Source organism: Lepisma saccharinum, chromosome 4 (assembly GCF_977018435.1).
Source record: "Lepisma saccharinum chromosome 4, izLepSacc3.1, whole genome shotgun sequence".
Taxonomy (NCBI): domain Eukaryota; kingdom Metazoa; phylum Arthropoda; class Insecta; order Zygentoma; family Lepismatidae; genus Lepisma; species Lepisma saccharinum.
In genome coordinates, this window is record NC_139232.1 from 78,425,460 (window position 1) to 78,452,699 (window position 27,240).

Here is a 27,240-nt window from a genome sequence, read left to right on the forward strand (position 1 = left end):
CGAACCCACATTCAGACGACGCCACTGTTGCACACGCACCGTATATCGCAGAATCAGAATTGTTTCCTTGGCACTGTTAGTAGGTCAACAGCATTTTCCGGCGGTACATCAGCGTAATCGTCTGGAGCAGGAGAGCTTAGTCTGCAGAAAACGCAATCGTTGACGTTCTGCAGTGGAATGCAGTGCATGTCTATGAAAATGCCAGTCGCAATTCACTTCCCTGTTCGAATTGCTTTGAGAGGAAGGCATAAAGTGCACTAGGTACATGTTAAATAAGTGTTGATGTGTATGTATTCTGAGTGTAAGTTTGGACGAAACTCCCTGGTGTGTGAAGATCAATGATGTCACCTGTAAATACTCTATGCATTGGAGAGTGGTGAGTATCAATGTATACTTCTTCTGTGTTCATAGATAGGTGTGACTATAGTAAAATATATCCCGATAGGAAGAGACAATAGTGAACAAGTGGAGATGTCCAAACACTCCAATCCAGTTACTTCAGTAATATGGCCACAATGTCTCGTCAGTACCTTACATAAATTTCCTATAAATATATTTTACACAGTACTTGTGAGTTTCCGTAATATGATATTATCACTTAGAAATACAAGTATAGGCTTCGGCCTATGCACAGAGTGGGAAGAAGTGTATGCGGGATCATTGTTGGAAGACCTAGATCTACAAGACGAAGATGTAAGCACGATGTTGAGATAAACCTGACGAATATCAGCTTTAGCAATGACGTTCTACATTAAGCAAAATGTTGCACATGGTAGGGGGAGATGGAAGGCAATAAAATCCGCCTGGTTTAGGGATGCTAGTGTTAGTTTGTCCAATTCTAGTAAATCCAATGCATTTAACAGAAACTGAATATTTAGATTTTTGCTTGCTTTAAGTCCCATAGCCAATATATTATTTTCCAAAATGTGAAATTAAACAAAACATATATTATTAACCAAGCTTCTATTTTAAAATTAAGTTACAGGTAACTAACAAACTTCAAAGCCATTGTGGCACCACTAAATATAAATCTATTTTCATATTCTTTTGGCCGGCTTATTTTCTAAGGGTATGGAGATGTTCCAGGGCAAGGGGTGAGATAGAAAACTCGATTTGTTGTTTAAAGTTATCTTTATGCACAGCAAGGCTAATCCGGACTGGAACCCCTTGATAACAAGGCGACGACGCTACCACTGCGCCATTGGGGAGGCCCTAGAAAACTCGAAAATCGAAAACTTGAATACACACATACACACACACACACACACACACACACGTCCATTTATTAACTCTCAGGTTAATTGCGACGGATGAATAATGAAGTGATGAATTCGATATGGGGCAAACGCAAGGGGCTCGAACCCGAGATCCTTGGTTTCTTGGTGCGCCACACTGATCGGAGACACCTGAACATTTTCTGGAGGGGCAACATGTTTAAGTTGAGTTAGGGTTGACCACTTTAAATCTGGTCATGACATTAACGTAAAGATGGTAAGCTACGTTAAATAACAAACTATAGAAACACAAAATGCAATTTGAATATTTCGGAACGGTGGTTGTATGAACATTTAATAAAATACAACAAAGATTATTATTAAAGGGATAATAATATTAATATTAATAATAATAATAATAACAGGGCCTGGTCATAAAATTTGTTTTGCCTCCTTTCCCTTGGAAATCCAGTAAATCGTCGTATTTACTTTGAATCCACCCGAACCAAAGTCTCGAAAGAGACCATTAACCCCTACTGCTTCTCCCCCCCTCTCTCTCTTTTTCTGTGGGTGTGTTTCTCATGATGACAATTCAATGTGACTTCATTATATCCCACTTAAATGTATTATTTGTAGGCTATTTAGAACATTTTCTGTGAGTGTTTCCTACAAAATTATTGTTGGAAAACTATGGCTAAAATCCTTAAGCAGTTAGTACATGAGCAGTCTGTTCGGCGTACTGATGAAAAAACACACGTTGCACTCTTCGAGTTAGTACACTACACGCGATTCTTCCTTCGTTTGCATTATTGTGGGCTACTTTGCTGCGGCCAGTCAGCAACAAGTGTTTTGTTTGATGAAACACTTGTTTTCGCGCAGCCTGGGCTGTAACTTTATTCTTCTTGCTCTTACAATCAACAAAGTTTGTTTATTTTCTCCAGGAGCGTCGCCCGCCCTATAATTTTTTTCAAATTTTCGGAATCTCACACGGAGAGATAAAGAGATAGAAAGAGAAAGACAGGGAGAAAGTGATAGAACGAGAGAGAGAGAGAGAGAGAGAGAGAGAGGAGATGAAAGGAAACAGAGGAAGACACACAAACAACAAACAAACATACACAGAGAGAGAGGAGATGAAAGGTAACAGAGGAAGACACACAAACAACAAACAAGCATACACAGAGAGAGAAAGAGAGAGAGGGGGGTAGAAAGAAGCAAAAAGAGATTAAAAGATAGAAAATGGAGTAAGAAGGACAGAGAGAGAAAAAGGAAAAAAGGGGGAGATATAAACAAAAAAGAAAGAGGAAGAGAGGTTAAAATATAGAAAACAGAATAAGAAGGATTGAAAGATGGAGAGAAATAAAATATAGAAGTGGCAGAGGGATCTTCCTATTCTCACAACAGTTTTGCTACCCGTCAGACGAGGAATGCCTACGAAGTTAGGTTAGGCCTCTTAGGTTAAGTTCCATTAGCATAAATACAATGACAAATTATTATTTAGGCTAAGAGAACCAGACATAGCAAGCCTAACCTAACAACATAGGCATTTAGCCTAAAATTAAAAAGCCTTCTCCAGTGACGTCAGAACACAAGGTTGCTCAAGTGTTGTGCGATAAGTGAGATCCTGGGCGGAGAGAATAACGTATATAAAACAGCGTAAGAAAAACAGAGAGAAAGATTAAAAATAAAGAGACAGAGAGATTAAAAGATAGAAAACAGAGTAAGAAGGACAGAGAGGGAAAAAGGGGGAGATAGAAACAAAAAAGAAAGGGAGAGACAATGAAAGAGAGAAGCAAAGGGCCAAAGAGATAGAAAAGTAAAGGACTAGAAACGCGAAAAGAAAAACAGAGCAATAGAGAAAGATTTAAGGTGAATATAATGAGGAAGATGGGGGAAATGAGTTTGAGATTGTTTTTAAGTCAACTTTATGAACAAATGGGCCTACAGTTTAAAGTTGGAAAGAAGAAAAAGAGAGGAACAGAGGCCTACCTGAATTCTGTTGTGATTTTCTCGCCGCACACACACACACACAAACAAGGTTATCAGCAGGAATTCTTATGGAGGATCCTCAGGCAGTTGATATAAATATTATGGAAATAATCTTTTAGTATTATATGCTTGGGGAGGGGAGACTTCCAATGGACGCACCTGACGAAGAACTGACACAACTATTTCCCTTATTTAATTTCCACTGTGTGTTGTGGGTGCAAGTGAATGTAATTGGTAGTGAAAGTTCCGTCAGCGGCCGAAAGCAAGGGTCTTGAGTAGAAGCTGATGGCGTCTATTTATAATGCTGTGTGTACCGTACATAGTTGCGAAAGCCGCCCAAGACTTGTAGCGGTAGAACTTGAATAAACCAGAGTCAGAACAAGAGAAACGGTGCTATAGATGCGCGATCAAGCTGTGATCGTTAAGTTTAGTGCCTCGAATAAGTGTCAAAATATTATATGTTATATCCGCATATTACAATCTGCTTCAAGAGTCCGACGCGGGAAATTACAGTCCTACAGAAGTGGCCAGTGGTAAGTGTTTTCTATTGTTTCGGTAACACAGCATTTTTTGTCTACATTTTCCTTAATGTCGTTATTTATCCCATGCTCAAAAAAGTACCTAGTAGCAGGTTATGGTTACTGTATAATATTCCAATCATTCGGAACCTGCCTCCGTGGCAGGGTGGTTAGTATAGAACGCTACGACGCCAGGGGTCCCGGGTTCGAATCCCGGCCTGGGCAATTATGTTCTTTGGAGTGTGCCTGTCTTTGAAAAGGCAGGCAGCGCCGATGAAACAATTCTGAAAGACAAGTGTTCTGCGATATTTCAGTGCGTGTGCAACAGTGGCGTCGTCTGAAGGTGGGCTCGGGATAGAGGGGGAATAAATGGTCTCTGCTTCAGTGGTAATGGTGGTTCTCTTTCTTTTCTCCTCTTCTCTATATTTCATTCCCTTTTTATCACTTTCCTCATCTGTTTCTCCATCTCTATCTTTCTCTCGCTTTCTTTTTGTTCCATTCGCCGTTCCTTATTTATGTCTTCTACAGTTTCTCTCCCTTGCTCCCTATTTTCTCTCTCCTTTTTACGATCTCCGTTTTTTATTCCCTATATTTTGTTTTTATCATTGTTCTTCCTCTGTTGTTCGTCCATTATATCCTTCCTTCTCACTTTATTTCTCTACTTGTTTCTCTCACCCTCTCTCTCTCTCTCTCTCTCTCTCTCTTCCACTGTTATTCGCTCATTCCTTTGTTATTTCTTCACCTGTTTCTCTACATGTTGTTTTACATTTCTCCTCTTTACCCGTTCTTCTTTCACTATGTCCTTCATTCCCTCTTCATCTAACTGTTTCTTTCTTTCTCTCTCGCTCGCTCTCTCACTCGAAGTGAAATTCGAAGGAAAGGTCGAAATCTGAATTAATTGCAACATAAGCCATATTTACATCAAAAGCCTGTAGAATAAGATTTTAAAATACACCAGGGCTCACGTTTCAAATCCGGGCTTGAGCATGGGTATTATTTGTGTCCCTTCATCAATTTCATCATATCATCACTCATCCTTATATTTGCGATTAGTCAAAAGTAGTCGTAAAGAGAAGAAGTAAAACAAGTCAAATAAACAAAATCAAATCAAATCCAATCATTTTGGGAGACAGACGAGACGTGTCCCTCCCAAATAATACAGAAAAATAAACTATTAAGCGTGTAAAATATATTGTTGTACTCAGTGCTCGAAGTGGGGGGGGGGGGGCACAGTACTCCCCAGTTAGCAGATTTTTTTCAAAAGCACCTCCAGCCAGATGTCCCATTTCCATAATGTTAAATCATCGGATCATCCCCCCAGCTAACCCCAAGGCTCAACTAACCACCCTTATCCCAGCTAACATTTTCCACTTATATAGAGCATGTCACCGCAGTAACTCAAAAGAAACTACTTCAATTAAACATTGCCAAAACGTCTTCACCATTTCTTTTTGAAGCAAGATGCGGATGAAAGAGGGTATCAGAGAATTTGTATTTTTGTCATTTTACGTCGCATTTCTGCCACTCTTGGCTAATCGCGACGATAAGGATGAGTGATGATTAGTTGAAGTTGATGAAAGTATCACTCACAAGTACATCAGGCATGAATGTATAATTTGTTTTTGTTTTTTCATTTCGTCAGTGCATCATCCACGATCGTTCAAGACTATCTAAACTATCAAGAATAAAAAAATAATATATAAATTATTTAGACACATACCAGGGCATCCAATAGAAAAACGGTATTAGAAAAGTTGTTTGCCTCAATGACCTCTGCACAGTCTGAAACGTTTTGCGGTGACGCGTAGTCTATGCCACTTTTGCTGTGTATTTCTAGACCCCAGGCGAGACGCAGACTTGCCCTTCAAGACTGAAACTAAAACGAGAGAGATGTTTGTAAATCTAGACTAGATCCTGAAGGGGGGAGGTGGCGAAGAATGAGATAGGTGGGTAGGGAGAGAGAAACAGGAAGAACGAGGAGAGATAGAGAAGGAGAAAGAGAGAGAGAGAGAGAGGAACAGAAAGCAAAACATTAACATGGAAAGAAACAGGGAAAGGGAGTGAAAGATAGGAACAGAGGAAGAAAGTGAGAGAAAGAAAGAATGAGAGATGAAAGAGCGAGAAAGAAAGAGAGAGAAGTAGAAAGAAATAGGAAGAAAGCGTTAGAGAAAAGGAAGAAGGCGTGGCATCGAAGCCCTGAGCCCACGCGAACGAAATTCTCAGGCAAGGCAACTGGAAAGGTTTAGTATAACATAAAACAGGAAAACAAGAAATCGAGATATAAATCAAGGGGAAAGAGGAAAGCAAACAGACAGAGAAGAGAGAGAGACACACAGAGAGATGGAAATGGAGATAGGTCTGAAAAGGGCATTAGTCCAGAACTTGAAGTTAGAAATTAATCCCACTTGACATTTTAAAAAGCGAATTACTAAGTAGTTTGAGCAGCATTTTAAAAGTTGCAAAAAATTTGTATCCTTCTGTTGAGGCCAAAGCAGTCTCGTTTCCTCTCATGAATTAGGAAGGTTGTCTCGTTCTCGATCTCGAAGTGAAGGAGCTGGTCTAGTTCGCATCTAGATTTTTAAACGATAATTTCTGTGTCGGTCTTGACTTGATTCCGAGTCAATATCAAGATTTTCCTTGTCGTTTCCGGAAACACCTCACGAATAGAACAAGCAGCTTACGTACTTCGATCCATCGCCATAATACAGGTTTCCCGGAAAACAGAAAGTTTTTCAGGGGGAAACACAAACAACGATTGCGACATTCAATTGTCTCTGTAGCCGGGAGAAGTGTCATCGACCAATGACTCCCGTTATCACTTCTATGGAAGATCTGCAACACGAAACCGTTGCTCGGAGGGACCACAATTCACGATTCTCTTATCAATTTTAGTTTCCGTTAAGTTAACCGGTCTAAGAGGGAAAGTTGCAATCAGTATTTTTGATTTGATTTAGTTTATTTTACTTCGCGTTTTGTGCCTCTTGGCTAATTTGCGAAGATGGGGATGAGTGATGAAATGATGAAATTGATGAAAGGACATTCACAAACAACCAAGCCCGACCGGGATTCGAACCCGGGACCCTTACAATCAGTATTCAATCAGAGTTTAAATAATCACGTGTAAACAACAGAAAAGTAAAAGGGGCTGTATTGAAGTCAAAATATAGTTTCCATAGACTGTTTTCTGATCAATGTCACCAGTGGCGCAGGGACTTTATTGGTTTGGGGGTTGCGGGTACAATGTTCAACCACAATATATGTATTTTTCGTGTACGTTTCAGTGTGGGTACATGCATATATGCACATGCATGGCTACATACATAAACAACATTCCTGGCTGGGGGATGCCTGTTCAGGTTTGGCGATAGGTGGGAGATCAACATGGGGGAGAGACAATGGGCCGATTTCCGTGCCGGAGTGGTTATAAAGCACACTACGATATCAGAGGTCCAGGGTTCGAATTCCGACTTCGGCATGGGTTTCCTTGTGAGTGTCCCTTATATCCTCATCTTCGCGATTAGCCAGACATGGCTGTAAAGCGAAGTAAAATAAACCAAACTCAAGGCTCATGTATCATGTATCACCTATCACGTAGGTAGGGGGATGCTTATGCAAATTATCGTAGCTCATCTGGAGCCATACCATCTTAGAACAGGTCACATAGCTCTTAATTTTTTTAATAGAATTTACATTCGTATTTACATACATACTTAATATAAAGTGTAATTGGTAAGTTTCGCACAATTATAGGCATCTGAAAGGAGGAGGGCTCCCCTGGAGAATGAATATCAACCTAAAATTATATATTTCACACCTACAGCTAAGGTATTTTATGTCTCTTTTCTATCTCCTGGGTTATCGATGAGGATGAATGACTAAAATTGAACTGGGTGATGGGACAAACCCAATCATACCACCGTGTCACCACGGCTCGAACCTGGAACCTCTGGCTTTACGCTAATGACTCTATCACGGAAGTCGGAATATTTAATTTTATTTCAGTTACAGAAATGTATGTTGATTATCTGTATCTTTGTTATTGTACATCGACTTCCTGTCACTTTGTACTAATCGTTCCAATGAGAATGAGCGATTATTAGATGAAATGAATGAATGGGCTATCACAAACACCTATGCCCAGGCTGGGATTCGAATCTACTTTCACGCTTTAGGGCAGTTATTACGCAAAATTAAAGGGGCAATGAATGTGGACAGCGAGAACGAAGGATAGATACCACGCAGAAACATGATCAGCGTGCATGAGAGGAAGGGTTACGGTATTCAATGCGCAATTTCTTCTGCTATAAGTTATTTCATCTACTGGGCTTCATAATCCCACCTGTGAGGTTCTACGTTCGAGTGCCGGTAGGCCACGATTTCATTTCACACTTAATCCAACATCGTGATGATGAACCCAAACAGGTAAGGAATTAATGAAAATAAGCAAAAATATGAGTGGTATGACTTACAGTTAATATAAACCATAGAACTTGAGTGGATGAGCATCAAGGTAATGCGTTTTGTCTTGTTTCAGGTTTCAAGATGTCCATCACTTGGATTCTCCTTGCGTTGTTCTTCTTAAAAAGTGTTACATCTCGTAAGCCTCAGCACATTATCTTCATTCTTGCAGACGACCTGGTATGTATACTAGTTTACATGAAATACGCACTTGCTACAAACTGGCCCTTTGTCAGTTACGACATTATTGAAAATGGGACATTTTATGTCAGTTATTTACATGAGCATCTCAGCTTAAGTTTTATATTTAAAGGCATTTGTAAGAATATGTCGCATTACTAGGTCTAGAAACTACATTAGTATTATGTCTTCAAAGTTTATAGTGTTTCAAAGTATACTGGCACTACTTGTTCATCCTTTTGTTATTCAAAATAAAATTTTCAATATTCACACGTAATATGAAAGTTGCGTCGATGAGATTTTTAAAAATATAACAAAATATGCACACACTTTGCTTCAGGACTAGGATGAGGTTCTATTTTATGAATCAATTTTCATTTCAATAACTCAATTTTCCAAAATTGGAAAAAAAATACTAACTTTAAAAAGCTTCAACTATTTGTCTTATTAGATCTAAGATTTAAAATCTGATTTTTTGCTTTGTTAGAAATCCTTGTACTGTCAACATTTTATTAGAAGCTCAGATCATCATGTGATATATCACTGTTTTTCTTATTGATTTATAATGGAATGCCAAATGCCGCTTGCCTGACATAATCAATTGGAGATTTATATCTGTCTGCATATTCTTCCAGAGTTTAGAAGAGCTTCCCATGCCTCTCTTGTTTATTTTCTTATTAAAAACATAACAGGCACCTGTCCAATCATAGCTTTCTTAAAACTAGGTTTTAAACCACGTACAAGAACTAGATCTTGAAAGTTAGTAATTTTTTTCACTTTTCACAAATTGATGTACGTACGTACTACAATAAAGAATTTCGTCCATTCATCGTTTACTGCAACTTTCAAGCTTTCCGATCTTGCACCCTATTCATGTCAACGTAGGATCCATTTATTATCTATCATCTGATATCTAATTCTTCTTCCTCCGATCCTATACTCTTTAACCGTTCCTACCAGAGCGTCTAATAGCAGGCAGTTTCTTCTTAGCCAGTGTCTCAGCTAATTTCATTTTCTTTTCTTGATCAGTTCCACCATTGCTCTTATTTCACCAACACACTTTTATTTTATTTCTTAGTTTGTCTGTTCATTTCACAAGGTCTATTCTTCGCCATAGCACATTTCTAAAGCTGCTAGTCATTATTCCTCACTTCTTCGTAGGCCTAGGTTTCTGCGGCATACAACGCTACATTCCACACAAAGCACTTCATTAGCCTCTTTCTTAATTATTTGTCCAAAGATCAATAAAAAACATACTTTTTCCATTGAACGTTTCTTTGCCATTCCTATTCTCACCTAAACTTCCTGACGGCAGCTCATGTCTCTGATTGAAACATCTCAGGTATCTGAAGCTGTCAGCTTGTTCAATACTTCAACCTCAAATTCTGACATTTTGTTCAATACTTCAAACTCAAATTCTGACATTAATTTTCCTTGGTTTCTTCCCAGTAACCAATATCTTTGTCTTGTTCACATTTATTAATAAAGAATTAAAGTTTTTAAATAAATGGGGTCCCGGGTTCAATACCGATGGAGGCACGTAGTGGTTCGGATTCCACTTTAAACTGTAGGTCTAGTCCCAATTAGCCTTACTGTGCATAAAGTGGACTTATAACACCAACTCAATCAATCAATCAATCAAGTTTTTAATAAATAATAAACAAAACTTATTTTGTATTTTGTAACACTGTTAAGCTATGTTTCCATGTTAAATGAAACACTCAAACGCTGACGAAGGCAAAATTTATTGTATAAAAATACACTAAAAACATAACGTTTCCACCATCTAGCAGGGTCTTCTTTAGACAAATATTAGTGTGAATCTTTGTCTGAAGAAGACCTTGTTAGAGTGTGGAAACGTTACGTTTTTAGTGTATTTTTATACAATAAATTTTGCCTTGGTCAGCGTTTGAGTGTTGTATTTTGTATGTATTTTATATCATCTAGAGATTTATATAATACGCAATGAACATATGGCTGCAACAAACTAAATACCTAGTTAATTTTGAATGCAATCCGATGATTCATTTAAACCTTCTAGAATACGTAACATATAAACTGATCTGAATTTATCCGAATTTACTACATCATCTCAATTCTACGAATCAAGAAGTGAGTCAAATTTATATTCAGCAGACTATATATTCTTGAAGCGGTTGGAGCACATTTTGTCTAGATCATCAAGGACGCTGAAACAATATTTTGCTGAATATTTTGCATTTTAAATCAACTGTAATACTGTTTATTTCAACGTAAGAAAACTGTTTATTCTGAAGTGCCGTTTCCACTCCGGGATTTCTGTGTATGCTGATGGGCACGTTCTGTTTTTCTAGAAACAAATGCAGAAACATTTTGTATCTCCTCCCCCCCCCCCATCACCAGAAACGTTACGAAAAGCAATGACGTATTCAAAGGTGGATCCAGAGCTCCGCACTCCTTCCTGAATAAAAAGAAATGTTCAGTAGTAAAGTTACACCTTGAAAGGCACATAGGGGAAGGTGGTATGAAGGTACGGCTCCATATATTCTCGATCTCGGTCATTTTTGGAGGTAATTATGTGACGCACTTGGATTGTCTGCATGTAAAATTCTTGCATGCGCACATACGTTTTCTCAAACACATTCCAAAACAAATCTCAGTGTGGAAATTGTCCTTAACGGTTACTTGTGTTTCTGTTTGAATCCAATGGGAGTCTTTGTAATTGCAGGGCTACAACGACGTAGGCTACCAGGGCTCCAATGAAGTTCAGACACCCAACATAGACGCCCTGTGCTACGGAGGGATCATCTTGAAACAGCACTACGTTCTCCCTATGTGCACCCCTTCCAGGGCGGCCCTGATGACTGGGAAGTACCCAATGCACTTAGGTAAGTGTGAACACAGCACTCGCAGCAGGGGTATCCAGAGGGGGATAGTAGAACCCTGATCATATAGAAAGTAATAAACGATAATTTACCTGCTACGTCTTCACTAAGGCAAACACTTTACTCAATAACGTTTTTCTATTTGACGTATGGTTTCGACTCTACGAACAATCGAAAAACGAATTTAATCCCGAATCTAATGATTATTTTTGCTCCAAAGTTTGGGGCAAGGGATATATTGATTGATTTATTAAAAATCGGTTTTGGTTATTTAATATCGCGTTTCCATCTTTGGGATAATCACGACGATGAGGATGAGGAAATGATTAATGAACGATGGAAGGACTCTCCTAAATGTCCATACCATACTCCTCACTTTATTGGGGAAACGCGAAAATATGTCCATTATGAATTCAAATTTAGAATATATCTTCGGACTGCGTATGTAGGGCTTTGGCTGGGAAGATAGAGATATAGTTATAATAATAATAGCCCTACCAGTCAAAGAATACCACGGTATAGCATTGTCTTTTCCCAGCCCCTCTGACAGAACAGGGAAAAGTCGAAAAAAGCAGAGGAACACGAATGGTTCAGAAAATGGTGTTTCTTTATACAAGCTTCAAGAGAATACGCTGTTACGAAAAATATAAAAATAGTAAAAATCTAGGTGACAAAACCAATTGTTACAAGCGCTCTTAGGGAGATTTCAGACCGAAGCGAAAAGCAATTCGGGGGTTTCACAGCAAAGTGACAACCGATACGACACGAGCTCCTTCAGTTCATGAGCAAGCATTCGCCGCGCTTGCGCTACCTACAGACCAAGGCAACACGATTTACGATATCAAGAAAACTGCCTAGTCCAAGCGACACGTACAGCTTATCGAATCACTTCGGTTCAGAAGGTTGCATTTATTACTGAGTGTTTGCTTTATGACGGACATGTGTCGCTTTGGTCTGAAAGCACTCCCAGATACACCACCAAACTGATTGTTTATTTTCTCTTGCCAGGAATGCAGCACTTAGTCCTGCACCCCCAGGAACCGCGAGGCCTTCCCTTGACAGAGAAGCTTCTTCCTCAGTACCTGAAGAAGTTCAAGTACGTGAACAGGATCCTTGGGAAGTGGCACCTCGGCTTCTACAAGAAGGTGTACACGCCGCTGTACAGGGGCTTCGACTCCCACTTTGGGTACTACGGTGGTTTCCAGGACTACTACGACCACACCACGCTCTCCACGGTGAGTCAAATGTCAACCCCTTGTCAGGCTCCTCTCCGGCGGAAATGCAAAAGCAGTGTTTGGAATGTTACTTTTTAACAGCAATCGGTTGCAGTTGTTTTACTAAAATAATGATTGATTTCCTTTATTTTACTTCGCTTTTCGTGCCACTTTTGGCTAATTTGCGAAGATGGGGATGAGAGATGATGTGATGAAATTGATGAATGGACACTCACAAACATCGATGACCAGGCCGGGATTCGAACCCGGGACCCCTGGCGTCGTAGTGCGATGTGCTAAGCACTCCGCCATGGGAGCAGGAACTCAAATATATATATATGTATTATTTTATGGAAATTTTAATTTCATGTTTTTACGTATTATATTATACTACAGCATTGTCATACTTTTCTTCCTTTCAGAATGCAATTCGTAAAATTTAAGACTAAATCATAGTTTATCATGGTAATACAATATATTTTTTATAGTTTTGGTTACAAAGTTCTGGTCAATATTTAAAATGTGTTCTACGTACGTACTTTCAACCAAAACTCACAAGAATAATTAAACACATGCATTATTTTGTTTCGATGGGTTCAAGGGAGACCAAGGTATTATATAAAATGCTCCAGGGTTTCCTGGCAGTCATGAGCACCGTATACTTTTTACATACTTATTTCAGAGATACGGCTACAGAGGTCTGGATATGCGGAGACAATGGACTCCCGATTGGAGCTCATACAATATGTATTCGACGCACTTGTACACGAGGGAAGCCGAGAATATAATTCTAAACCACAACACATCTTCCCCACTGTTTCTATACTTCTCCCACCTCGCCCCCCACGCCGGCAACTATTACGAACCCCTGCAAGCGCCGTCGGAAACGATTCGGAAGTTCTCCTACATCAGAAACAAAAGCAGAAGGACTTACGCAGGTAAGCTGCTAATCGCATGTTTTCATATTTCGCACATTATAGAATGTGTGATATGTATGTGCTTTATCTTCATCCGTCTTTGACAAAAAAAAATCTCACTTTATACTCGGATTAATAGGGTCTGATGTGTGTATGTGTGTTTGTATACACATATATGTTTACACTTATTGTTGTTATTATTATTATTATATAATTATGACCACAATCTTATTTTAAATTTTCTACAATTCGTTGAGTCATTAGGTGAAATGTAATATAATGCATAACTACCCTTCTGAAAATTATAACTAGAAATGTCAGAAACGTTGCAATTTTTTATGAAATAATTTTCTTTGAATTTGTAAGATTGTAGGTTTGAAAAATTACACATTATGTTGTATATATTTTTAGTACTGATTGTTTATCTTTGTATCTTTGTGTTTGTATGTGTAAATTTAAATCGATACTGAAAATATCCAGTGAATAATATCATTTGGATAATGAGAAGAAGGGAGAGGAGGGGGTAGATAGAATGGAAAAAGGGATGCAACACAATATGTAAGTATGTCTACGAATTATTTTAAATTACATTTTGCTATAAAATTCAAAGGAAATGTAATGGTTTCGCTTTTTTCAGCTATCCTAATGCAAACAGAATGTTTATGTTTTATAGCATTAAAGACTCGGATGCCACAACACTATAGATTTGTGGCAGCTGAGAAATGGCACTTGAGGAACTCGATTAGACCCTCTAGGAGGAACGACCCTGCTCGCGTGAAGACCAAAGTGACAAATGACATGTCACACAACACCGATATGAAAGGTTAAGTTTGAATCTGAAGGCACGTTTCCAAGGGACATGTTACTCGAACACGTGTCGCTTATCGTCAGGACGAAAACGTCCTGCCATTCTGTTGTGAATCCAATCACATTCAGATTATACTTAAGGTGTAGATGCGACTTCAAAAGACATGCACCTTATTCTATTTCTCTCCGTAAAATGCCGCTAAAGATTCACAACAAACTCCATACTAAAAAGCGAAACACCATCTATTACTATAAAGAGCTTTCCATTTTCTCAGGTATTATATACCGAACAGTCCATTTACATACTTGACCAACCTCAGTGCCAGATACGACACATTCTTCTTTGTTACATTCCGAATTAGTAATACTTATTGATATTTCTATGTATTATATATGTGTGATCATATTGGAAAACATTATACCTGTCTCAAGCCATTTCTTGCAGCCATGGTCTCCGAGTTGGACGACTCCGTAGGAGTGGTGATGGATGCTCTTAGGAAGAAGAAGATGCTGGAAGATTCCATCGTCATATTTCTCTCCGACAATGGGGCACCGGTGTATGGCATCCACGCCAATCGAGGATCCAACTGGCCTTTGCGAGGGGTATCGTTAATTACAGCATATCTCACTATAAGAATTTTCTTTTGCAAAATTATTATTTGAATAAGCAGTAATGGAGGAAGGGTTTGGTTTGTTTGTGTGTTTTAAGTAAACTTTATGGTCAGATAGGTTAGTTAATATATGGTGGTCCAAAAGTCGCAGTACAGCCTATTATTTCAGAAGGTGTAAGGAAAATGAAACATTTGAATACACCAATGTAAATTGGGCATGAGGGCCCACATTTTGGGACATAACACAACAATGGCCGCCATTTTGAATTGCCGTACATTTTTTTTAAATGGGAAGGGGGTCATGTGGGGTATCAAAACACATTGATAAATAACGCCTACACCGTAACTGTTATGTGAAATCTGATTCCAGAAATGAATTCCTGGCAAAATTTCAATGTGTTTTGATACCCCACATGACCCTCTTCCCATTCAAAAAAAATGGACGGCAATTCAAAATGGCGGCCATTGTTGTGTTATGCCCCAAAAGGTGGGCCCTCATACCCAATTTACATTGGTGTATTCAAATGTTTCATTTTCCTTATAACTTCTGAAATAATAGGCTTTACTGCGACTTTTGGACCACCCTGTACATTGAAATTAAGATTTAAAATGAGATCCAAACCACTGTGCTTCCGCAGGGAAGCAAACCCAGGACACTTTGATTACAACGCGACAGAGTTACCATACTCCATCGGGGAAGCTCGAGAGGACTTAGTTTAGACATGATTAAAAGTAATATATTTGGATTAAAGAGAACTTTTGTGAGATCATGGAAAATATGTGACCTTTTTGTGGGAAACTAACTACAGCTTCCATTGACGATCGATTAATGCACCATTCTACAGATCCAGGGTCTCAGGTTCGAATCCTGGCTAAAAATGGATGTTTCATTGTATATGTTTTTGTCATTAATTTTATCTATTCATAGTTAAAGTTAACGTAGCGAATTGCATTTGTTTTATTTTACACCACTTTTCTGTCACTTCTGGCTAATCACGACGATGAGGATGATTAACAGAAAGTCAAAAAATCATATTGGACAAAACATAGAGCACAAACCCCACACGAAATTACAATGGCTTTGGATCCAGACACCAGTGCCTCGTCGACCTCCAAGAATACAGTTTCCAGGGTGAACTAACAGTTGGGCTGAAAAGTTCGTAGGCTAACATAGTAAAAAATATTTTTTTGACAAAATTCGGTTTTATTATTCAATATAGTTGCCTTCGAGGGCGATACAACGATTATAGCGGTCATACAATTTTTCGATGCCATTTTTATAGTACGATTTCTCTTTACCCTCAAAATAGGCCTCAGTTTCGGCGATTACCTCTTCATCAGTGCTAAATTTCTTTCCAGCGAGCATTCTTTTAAGGTCTGCAAACAGAAAAAAGTCACTGGGGGCCAGATCTGGAGAATATGGTGGATGGGGAAGCAATTTTATTACGGTTGAATATCGCTAAACATTGCTACGAATCATCAAAACGTTGTTGCTTTTGATCGATTGTGAGCACGCGCGGCACCCATTTTGCACACAGCTTTCGCATGTTCAAATATTCATGCACAATATGTCCAACACGTTCCTTTGATGTTTTTAAAGTCTCAGCTATCTCGATCAACTTCACTTTACGATCATTTAAAATTATTTTGTGGACTTTTTTGATGTTTTCGTCGGTAACAGCCTCTTTGGGGCGTCCACTGCGTGCATCGTCTTCGATGCTCATTTCGCCTCGTTTAAATTTAGCAAACCACTTCTCAACGGTTGATTTTCCTGGTGCAGAGTCCGAATAATGTTTATCAAGCCAAGCCTTGGCTTCAACAGTATTTTTTTCCGCCAAAAAGCAATGGTTTATTAACACACGAAATTCTTTTTTATCCATTTTTTCACAATAACAAAAGCTGCTTCACTCACAATGCTATCTCACGAACTAATTATCCGGCAGCTGTGAAATTTATACACGTATCTTTTGAAGGTTAGTACTAAGTAAAAATTACATGGATTTAATTCTAGTAACGCCATCTATGAGTCAGCCTACGAAGTTTTCAGCCCAACTGTTACATGTGTCTATAGCTATACACACAAACACACACATAACGAGAGAGAGAGAGAGAGAGAGAGAGAGAGTGCATTTTGTAACATGCTGTGAAAGCATGTGAGATGATGTGATCAACGCATGTGTGTGTGTGTGTGTGTGTGTGTGTGTCTGTGTCTGTGTCGATATGTGCACATTGACAATACTCTAGATACAATTGTCCTGTTTATTATGCTAATTACGTTCCTGGCTTATTCTGCAGCAAAAGAACACCCCGTTCGAGGGAGGCGTCCGGGCGCCAGCGTGTGTGTGGAGTAAGAGGCTGAAGAGAACAAGAAGAGTCTCCTCACAGCTCATGCACATCTCAGACTGGTTGCCAACTCTTTACTCTGCAGCAGGTAAACCAATATAAACTTTACAGCCAGTGTGTTTAGTGCACCTTTCCAGGATAAGATTTAATGGAGGTTGCGATAGATTGCCGAATGGTTCTAAGCATAGCCGTGCGCAGACCCTCTGATTATAGGCATGGCCGTATTTAGAGTTTTTTTTTTAGGGTTAACCCCCCCCCCCCCTGAAACTTCTGGCATGTTGGATTAATGGAAGTTCAGAAAGCAAATTTGTAACACATTTTTTTAAAAATTTATTCGCAGTTTTACAAAAATAGAACAGGGGGACGATCCTGGAATGATCGAGCTAGAATTTTCAAACATTTTGAATTCTGAAATTTGAGCAAAACTGATTTAATTCTTAGAATCGCAGCCCACCCGCGACCCCTTCATTTTCACTTCTGCTGTCCTCTTTCCAGTGCTGTTCCTGGATCAGACTGAAAATTCCCTTGTGAATTGTGATTGTCCCAAAATTCCCGTTCCAACTTTTAAACTCCCGCTTTATAAGAGTTCAAACCTAGGATATCCAGCTTCATAGCGCGTTACATTCACTATCCTTCACCCAGCGGTTCGATATAGTAGATACTATGGAAGTGCCGAAGCCGATTACAGATGTATGAAAATCGGCAGAAATTGACACATCGGCATCGGTATCGGAATCGGCAAAAATCCGATATTTAAACCGGTACAGATTATACTTGAGTTTTTACCTTCTAATAAGTTTTATATTCTAGTTTTGTAAGATTTATTGAAAATTTGGCTATGATTCGTCATTATTGTAGAGTTTTTGTAATACAATTATTGCAAACTCTCATTCAGAGGATCAACCTAACTTAAAATCGGAAATAAAACAGTACATTGCTATACCAGGATCTGCTGTTGTATTGGAAATTCAAAAATGAATATTCAAACCTGAAGCAAGTGCTGAGAAAATACTTGGGCATACCTGCTGCATCAGTATTCAGTGATTGAGTGTTCAGTGTTGCTGAACAGATTTGCGATAAGAGAAGAAGTAGGTTACTTCCTGAAGTGCTTCCAAATCTCGTGTTTCTGAAGTTGAATCTGGCAGCAGTAAATTTCCAACATTAAGAACAGGAATTCATTTTGCATTTCAAAGAGCTGCTTCTGTACTAATGTTAAATCTCTTGAGAATCCATGTTCTTCTTAAAGGTTCACATAACATTTTGTACATGCAAATGCACATTCGCATCTCTTGAGACTACATATGTATATACATATGATATGCAATAGAAATGTTCATAGCAAATTTATTTTTGTCACGCTGAAAATAACATCCCATTTCTGTTTAATAATCTTATGTATCGGAATCGGTTAAATATCGGCATCGGTATCGGTTCCAAAAATTATCGGTGAGTACATCGGCATCGGAAAATTTTCAGCTTCGTCACATCCCTAGAGATACATTTAACCCATATGCGGTCCTATAAACTACATACTTGTATAGTGCATAGTGGTTGTATATAATGATGTTTGGTAAGCATAGGAACCATATGAGCGTCGGAATGTGGGATCGAACTGGTTCATAGAAACCCCCTCCTCCTCCCCGAATTGACATAGTTTATTGCAAGTTACAAAATAGCATAATGTTTGTTAGTTTTATTGTTAATAACGGAAATAAAGTCCAGTTAGTTAGTATTCCAACAAAATAACACAAGTATGCATTTTGAAACTTTTTATCTGCTTCACTGCAAGTAAGAACTGATTTACATAAACTTATGTGTGCTGAATTCAGATCTGCTTTCAGTTTTCTCCTATCACGTCATTTTCTTTTGTAATATCGTTTTAAAATTAATGTACATTAATCAAGTTTGGAGTATTTTCAATGAAACTGAAGTATTACAACAAGTCATAGGAATTAATAGTTTATACAAGTTTTGTCAGTGCACCATCATAAAGAGAAGTTCATAGAGTGCGAGTGAACCCTAACAGATCAAACAGAAGATATTTTGCCCCGTTTCACTGAGCTTCTACTGTAATTGACAGAAGTATCTATCTCTCTTGAGGCACCAGCAGTAATCAGCCATCATGGCCTCATTCCACCGCCCTTGATATCTTATTTCCATGGTTCTGATATCTTTGTGGAATCTTTCACCTTGCTCATCACTTTTTGCACCAAGATTCTCAGGGAAGTAATCAATATGGCTATTCAAGAAATGCAACTTAACACTCATTCTGCACCCTAACAATTTCAAGTTTTATAGCATTTCGTCAACAATCTGTTCGTAGTTTTCTGATTTCTTGTTGCCCAGAAAGTTTTCACATACACTTTTGAATGACATCCACGCTGATTTTTCCACTTCATTCTTTTTTTTTTTTTTTTAATTTGAATTTAAAATTTTGGGTGCGTCAGCACTAAGGCTATTTTGCACCCGTCACATTATACGGGGTCCAGCCCCTTATCGTTACACATAACAACTCTAACGTTGCAGAACTAAAATCATAAAATAGTAAAATGTTCTGACTTTCATTAAAAGCTGAGGCTGTAAAGGAACACTCAGCACGAATAAGGACAAAACACAGGACAACACAAACAAAATTATACTGGCCATGGGGCCAGTCGCCAGAGCCTCGTTAGTCTGCAGTCCAGGGTGTACTACGTGGAAGTGAGGTTGACTATTGGGTGCACTACTTGGAAGGAGCACCCCTTACACCCCTCCACTTCATTCATGCAGTTAGGGAAATGTTGGTCTTTCATAAGAATGCGTATCTGTGGGCCATCAAATTCACCTGCCTGAATTTTGGCTTCAGATTTATTTTGAAACTTTGACCTCAGATATTGAAAGACATTGTTTTCCTGGCTTAGACTTGTTATGAATTGCTTCATGATGCCTAACTTAATATGGAGTGGAGGAAGGACAGCTTTATCTCTAGGAATCAAAGATTCACTCACAACATTTTTCTGTCCTGGTATAAGATCAGTACGTTTTGGCCAGTGTCTTCTCGTCCAGTGTTCATTTCGTGCTTTGCTATCCCAGAATCACATAAAGCAGGGATACTTAGTAAAACCAGTTTGTTTACCAAGAACAATTGTTAACACTTTTAAATCAGAGCAAACAATCCAGTTATGCTCGTTGTACTTTATCTTTTCCAACATGAACCTCAAGTTTATGTACGTTTCCTTCAAAACTACTGAATATCCTAGAGGTATTGAGGGCAGCAAGTTGCCGTTATGAAGCAGTACTGCTTTCATGCTCCTCACCGAACTGTCAACAAATAACCTCCAATCAGCAGCATTAGCTATACTCGACTCCAAGGGCCTCAATCAAACCTACCACGTTATTGCAGTACACCAGTTTATCCACCTTTGAAAAAAAAATGTACAAGTTCATTTTTCCTATGTCTGTGCCAAGCAAACGTAGTTCCCGGAGCAAGTTAATTCTTTTCTCTGAGTCGCGATCCAAGAAGTTCAGCACTAATTTTGGGTAAATGCAGGTCTGTAACTAAATCGTTCAACTCACCTTGTGTGAACAGACGAGGAGAAGGAGGTCTACTTGTTTGAAATGAAGGATCATGTTCGTGTTCAGAGGTCTCTTCTGATTCACCACTGTTATCCTCCAGCTGCGTAGGTGCAGGGATTGGCAGTTCATTTGGGATATTTCACGGATTTCTTATTCTTTTTGTTTATGCCTTACACGTTACATAAACAGAAGTAACAATCACTTATGTGATCTCGAGGTTTCAACCACACAATTGGACAACCAAACTGCAGTGAAGCGCATTTTCCTTTCACCCACTGATTCATGTTTACTGAACACGTACTACATATGTAATGAGGTGCCCAGGCTTTGTCTTCATCGCCTAGAGGAACACCAAAATATGCCAAGTAGGCCTTTTTGTAGAAAGAAGTAATATTTCTCCTCTGTGTTGGCAAAATATAACTTCCACAAGTGTAACAGAAACTATCGGGATGATTTCTACCGCCCGGTGAGACATTTTTCAGCACCACTTCACACTACAATCTCAAAACTAGGTTTCCTCGATAAGCTCACACACAAACACATATAGACCACCTGAAAGCAGTTAAATCCAACAGTTAACAACAAATTAAAACAGTTCAACAAGTGAGCAGCATTTCCCAAATGGAACTAACAAACGCCAGTGAAGAAATGAGTATTTTCTTCACGTGCATTTTGAAACAATAGGTAGATATTATTGTATCAGCAACACTCGGGCATTGTTGGAAGCCAACATCAGGGCATTATTGAAAGTCAATATCAGGCCATTGTTGGCCGCCAAGTTTCTCAAAACAAAATTGAAATTAACTGCAAATTACTTAAGTAGATATATCCTAACTAATTTTCTTATACTAGCAAAAAGGCAGTTTCGTTAGAAATTGAAAAAGCGTAAAAAAAAAAAACCTGACGTGATTAGAAGGAACGAAATGTCATTTCTGTCATCACTGATGGTAAGCTTTTTGCAAATGTGATTACTTTCGCTGAAGCAAATTGGTCGCATACTTGTGTAATCAAAGAAAAACGGCGTTAGATCGAAAAATGAAGGTTACAATACAGGCACCAGGTTATGCTTTACCATTTAATCCAAAAAATAACTGGCTCTACAGTTTTCAAAATTCCAAAAATTAAGTTTGATGTGAATGGTCAAACAACAGAAACTTTATGACTAAAATTTCTCTCTCTTAATTTTAAAGCTTTTTCTTGAGGTACCTAAAACTTAATAACAAAATATAATAAGTGTGCATTTCAGAATACATTGCATGAAACGTAAAATAAATAAATAAAACCAGTTGTGCTGCATATTTACACTTCTGATGGATAGAGTAGAAAAGTCTCCTCAAGGATATAAGGACAGCGATAATAATAGTAATAATAATAATAATATATTTGAAATTGATTAGTTTATGAAATTATTTTAAAAAATATTATTATTTTTGTTATTATTTCTATTATTCAATTTTTTGTGACGCCCATGGGAACAATTATGAGTGAACCCCTCCCGAAAATTTCTCACTGTTTCATGGCATTGATGGGGATATATATACGAGGTCAGACAATAAAGTAATGAGAATGATTTTATATTGTGAAAAGGAAACAAAATAATTGAACATTGCTTGTTTATTACTAAAAATATATCCCTCCTGCATCAATACAGTAATTGGCACGGTTGGCCAACGATCGATACGACATCTGCAAGTCTTCATGTGGTATGACTTGAAGATTGTACGTCACAACCTGTTGACTGGTCCTGTGCTCATCAAAAGCGCGTAATTTCAGCAGCAGCTTCACTTTCTGGAACATTAAATAATCACAAGGGGGTGAATGTGGGGAGTAGAGACGATGATTCAACACATTCACTTGTTTTTGGACTAGGAATGTATAGACAACCACTGCTCTGTGGGACCGTGCATTATCGTGGAGCAGGAACCAACTGCCTGGTTCAGGATACTGAGGTCTGATACGGTCAGTTCTCTTCCATAATCAATCCGAGCACTACGATAGTAACAACCAATTACACTTTCACCCTCTGGAACAATTTCATGATGAATAATGTCTTTGCTATCATTAAAAAAACACATTGTCTTCACCCTTGGCTTTTCGAGCTGCATTTTCTTGCTTCTTGGCAAATTTAGGGACTTCCATTCAGCGATTTGTTAGTTCGTACAAGGACCGTTGTAAAGTGCTCTGTTTTGTCCTCCACAACAATAAAATTCAAGAAATGTTTACTCCAGCAAGCAGTTTTCAGAATGTCCTTCATGAAACTTGATGTTCACTCGCTGCTCCATAGCTATTACGTGACGACACCCTTGCACCTCCTTCACGACATGGCGGCATAATTCCCAGCATACCTATCGCAAGTTCATGAGGTGTTGCCAGGTTGTGGATTATGGACCACACTACGTCAGGACGCGTTACTTCAGAGATAGAATGCACATGTGGGACAATATAAAATCATTCTCATTACTTAATTGTCGGTCCTCGTATATAATGCAGCAACATAGAGGCGCCATAACGAATAAATAAATTGCCTCTGAAAGGTGCCACGCTCCTTTCGCTCCAAACAATTGTGTTCATGCACTTAAGACAAAACTGTTTAGCAGCAAGAGTCTGAAGTACTTAGTAGTTATAACTTTTTTCTCTGGTAATTTACAATGCATTCCAGAAAACAATAAAATTGCGAGCGAAGCGAGGAAAAAAAATTAGATACATTTTTTTTCAAACTGAAAACAATATTGACTTAAAATGGCACAAAAAATCCATGGGGTGTTATGGCATTCTCTTTTACAATTACAGTAGAGCGTCGATTATCCGAACGTCGGTCAACCGAACGACCGCTTAACCGAACTGTGTACTCGCTCGCACCTGTTACTCTCCCACCCTACCGTCCATCATCCCCCTCACTCCCAAACCAAGTTTCCCACAGTAGTCGCCGCATTGAGCCACCGCTGGCGGAACATTGCTTCTAATGGGGCCTTCATAAGGCGCTGCTGACCGGCCAAGCCGCCAGTCGCTGTGTTTCAACAATCAGCACACTTCTGTCGGTGTATGTATTGTTCATGCAAAATGCGTATGTAATATGTACATATTTTTGTTTAATAAACTGTACCACATACTATATATTCCTACTAAAGTTGCCTTTGTACGTTACTTTGTAATACTTAAAGAGATGCCTGTTTTTATGAATAAATTTACTGTACAGTACTTCTTTTTGGCAAATAAACATGTACAGTTCGATTATCCGAACAAACCAGTTTTCCGAACACCCATGTCCCCCAATTACTTCGGATAATCGACGCTCTACTGTATTTTCATTTAGATCGTTCGGCTCCCAGGACCGACTCCCGCCGCCCCTAGCTACGGCTTGAAGTTGACAAGACTGTAAGAAAAGCAGAGACTGCGAGCGAAGCGAGCCAAATTTTTTTTACGAAATGTATTTTTATTTTTTATTTGCATAAAATTTGATATCGAGGGGACAATTCCCTTTGTGCCCCTCTGCAGGTGCGCTTGGCAGTCTGGAAGAAATAATGCAAGAAAGACGTGAAAATTAATTCCACCTTGAGTATCCTTTTGTCCTGCTACTCTTAGATTCTACCAGTCTTGCTTTCTTTTACCTCAATGTTTGCCCCCCCCCCCCCCGACCCCTAGAATTGATTTCCGTCCAAGGTTGGGGAGGAGCAATGACCATTGCCTCCCTGTGGTTGCGCCATTGCACCCTCTTTCCCCGTAGTTGCTTTGAACTTTAATAGGCTTGAAAATACTTTATTTTCTTTAAACTAACACTACACTAAATTTCTAGGTGAAAGTATAATAATAATATAATAATGTAGGGACATGGACGTCTGGAAGAGGGAGCAAGGATGTCCACACCTCCCCCTTAGAAATCGAATGTGAACCTTAAATTATATATTTGACCCGTATAATTTAATTTCAGAGATAGTAATTTACATTAATGCGAACATTTCAAATTCAAATGGTGTTTTTTTAGGGGGCAACACTATTAGCGGGGTAATATACCCATGGAAAAATACAACGCCTATGGTTGTAAGGCACAGATAGCGAGAGAGAAAGAGAAATATATATTGAATATAACAGAAATGTACTTACTATCCTTTCCAACCCCCTTGGGAGCACAGGGCCTTCATGAATGTATGCCATCGAATTTTGTTCTTACCCATCTCTTGAACTTCACCCAATTTTTCCCCTGTCTCTCTGCTTCTCTTGATTTTTCTAGATCTTCCTCTTACCCTTCGTGTACCTCGTGGTTTCCAATCTAAAGCCATTTTTGCCATATTTTGCCACTCGTGTCTCAATGTATGCTGTATCCATTTCCTGTGACTGACTTATTTCTGCACTTTTTTCATCGTTAATTTTACATTTACCTAATAAAAGTCATGTTTGTATTAACTCTTGTATCAAAATGCAAAATTCAATTCAGAATTCAATATTTAGGAACACTTTGGTTATGAACTTGTTTTCTATTTGTTGTACTGTACTATAGGAGGAAACGTGAATGAACTCGGCGAAATCGATGGGGTGGACATGTGGCAAGCGTTGTCGGAGGACCTGGAGTCCCCGAGGCACGAGATGGTCATCAACATCGACGAGAAATCGCCCTACGCAGCCCTCAGGGTAGGAAGTTTGAAATATGTCGTAGGTAAGACTATGCTTGCATCTTGTTCAATTAGTGCCGTTCATATTATCGACAATGTGAATTAATTAATAAAATTTTTGGGTTTGTCGACACATATGGCCATTTCTTATCCTTCAAAGTGTAGAAGAAAAATCATCTTATCTAAAACCATTATAAAGTTAAAAAGGGAATGTAAAGAACCCATTGGGAAAGATCCAAGGTCGTAACGGGACCTCCACAGGACGTACACAACATATTAAAAAGGTGAAGAGAGACCAAAAACTTCCTCAGAAACACTGTAAACGACCAGCTCTTCCCAGAAAAATAAAGACGTTTGTTAAAACACTGCTGTCATCTCCCAACATGGATGGAAAAGTGCACACCACCAAAATGAGTAATATACTGATGAAAAATAAGCAAATTTAATCATCAAAGTACTACACATTCGTGAGTTGTTATTTCAGAATTTCGTCTTCAGTTTCAGGTGGTGTGGTAATGTGCTAGTTTTAGTGGTGTTAGTACCTTGGAAACATCATTCATTTTATGTTTTTAACTGGAATACCAACAGGACAACACAAGCATTTTAACAGGGTTGCTAAAGGTCTAGGAATTTTAAATAGATTCAATTCCGGTTCAGGAGAGAAAATCAGCAAGTGTAAATGTGTGCAAAGTATTTCAATTCGGTCCTGGAACTTTTTTCCGGATGAAATTAAAAACGTTCCAGGAACCTTTTATCCGAACCAATTTAAATTGAAATGGAACAATACGCAGCTTCGACCTAATTTAAATTGTGCGAGGAAAAAGGTTCCAGTCGTGTTCCGCAACTCAATAGAAGTCTTTATAATTTATGGTTTCCTGGACTTTTAACAACCCTTCTTTTTAGTGCCTATCTGTGTGGTTTAGAGGCCAAAGATTGAAAATGGACAAAGATTGTTGAAGTTTAGCAAAACCAAGGTTTCTGTTACATTTCTCTTGTCTGCTTCAGGTACAACATATGCAGGACTGTTCGACAAGTGGTTCGAACCTTACGACGACGACAGAAGCGGCTTCTACGACATTTCAGCGGTGCACAACAGCCGAGCAGCGAAGGCTTTGGAGTCCGTCGGAGTTTCCGTCCCGCAGAACATACCGGAAGTGAGGTACAGGGCGGGAATATACTGCGGGGTCAGAAGCAGGAGCGATGAGACCTGCTACGCACGGTACCAACCCTGTCTCTTTGATCTGGAGACGGACCCTTGCGAGTACAATAACCTGTACGGAAGGCATCCGTCGACGGCCTTCATAGTCAGTCGGCTTCAGCAGTACTCAGCGACGCTTATTCCTGCGTCTAATGTGAAGTTGGATCGCAGAGCGAATCCCAAGTACTGGAACAACACATGGACAAACTGGAGAGACTACATTTGATAAGATAAACACTTATAAAAAATTCATATAATTTCTGTTTCCTCTATATTAGGGAGATTTCACACTGAAGTGACAAACTACAAGTTACAGCACACAAGTGGCAGGTGGCACGGGGTTTCACACTAAAGGGACAAATTGCAAGGGATACTTCACCACAAATTTTACCCACATTCCTCTAGAGCAATGGTCCCCAAAGTGTGCGTCTCGGCGCCCTGGGGCGCCGTGACGCGCTTACAGGGTGCCGCAAAATATTTCAATGTTCATTGGATATTGATCTGATTGTTCCATATATGTACTTATTTAGTACTTTTTACACATAAAATATTTCTGAATTTGAAATATGTGTTTATTTTTAACTTAAGTCAAGCAACCTAACCACACTAACTGAGCGTTGCAAGTGCAACACTAAGGGCGCTGTGAAACGATAAGTTTGCGAACCCTTGCTCTAGAACATAGGTGGCCCCAATATATTGAATCTTGGGTGTGGGGGTATGGTGTGGTGTGCACGCACAGAATTCAAAATGCATCAAATGGAGGTCAAC

At 38.9% G+C, this 27,240-nt stretch overlaps 1 protein-coding gene across 1 annotated transcript; it reads left to right on the forward strand.

Moving 5' to 3' along the window:
- The first annotated feature begins 295 nt into the window (after positions 1 to 295).
- LOC145986986 (arylsulfatase B-like) lies at positions 296 to 26,698 on the forward strand. The gene is made up of 9 exons (XM_083121449.1): positions 296 to 376; positions 8,253 to 8,356; positions 11,064 to 11,223; positions 12,229 to 12,455; positions 13,117 to 13,372; positions 14,604 to 14,761; positions 17,065 to 17,200; positions 25,163 to 25,318; positions 26,280 to 26,698. Exons 2-9 carry the CDS (start codon positions 8,261 to 8,263, stop codon positions 26,696 to 26,698), a joined length of 1,608 nt encoding a protein of 535 aa, XP_082977575.1. The 5' UTR covers positions 296 to 376; positions 8,253 to 8,260.
- Positions 26,699 to 27,240: the final 542 nt, after the last annotated feature.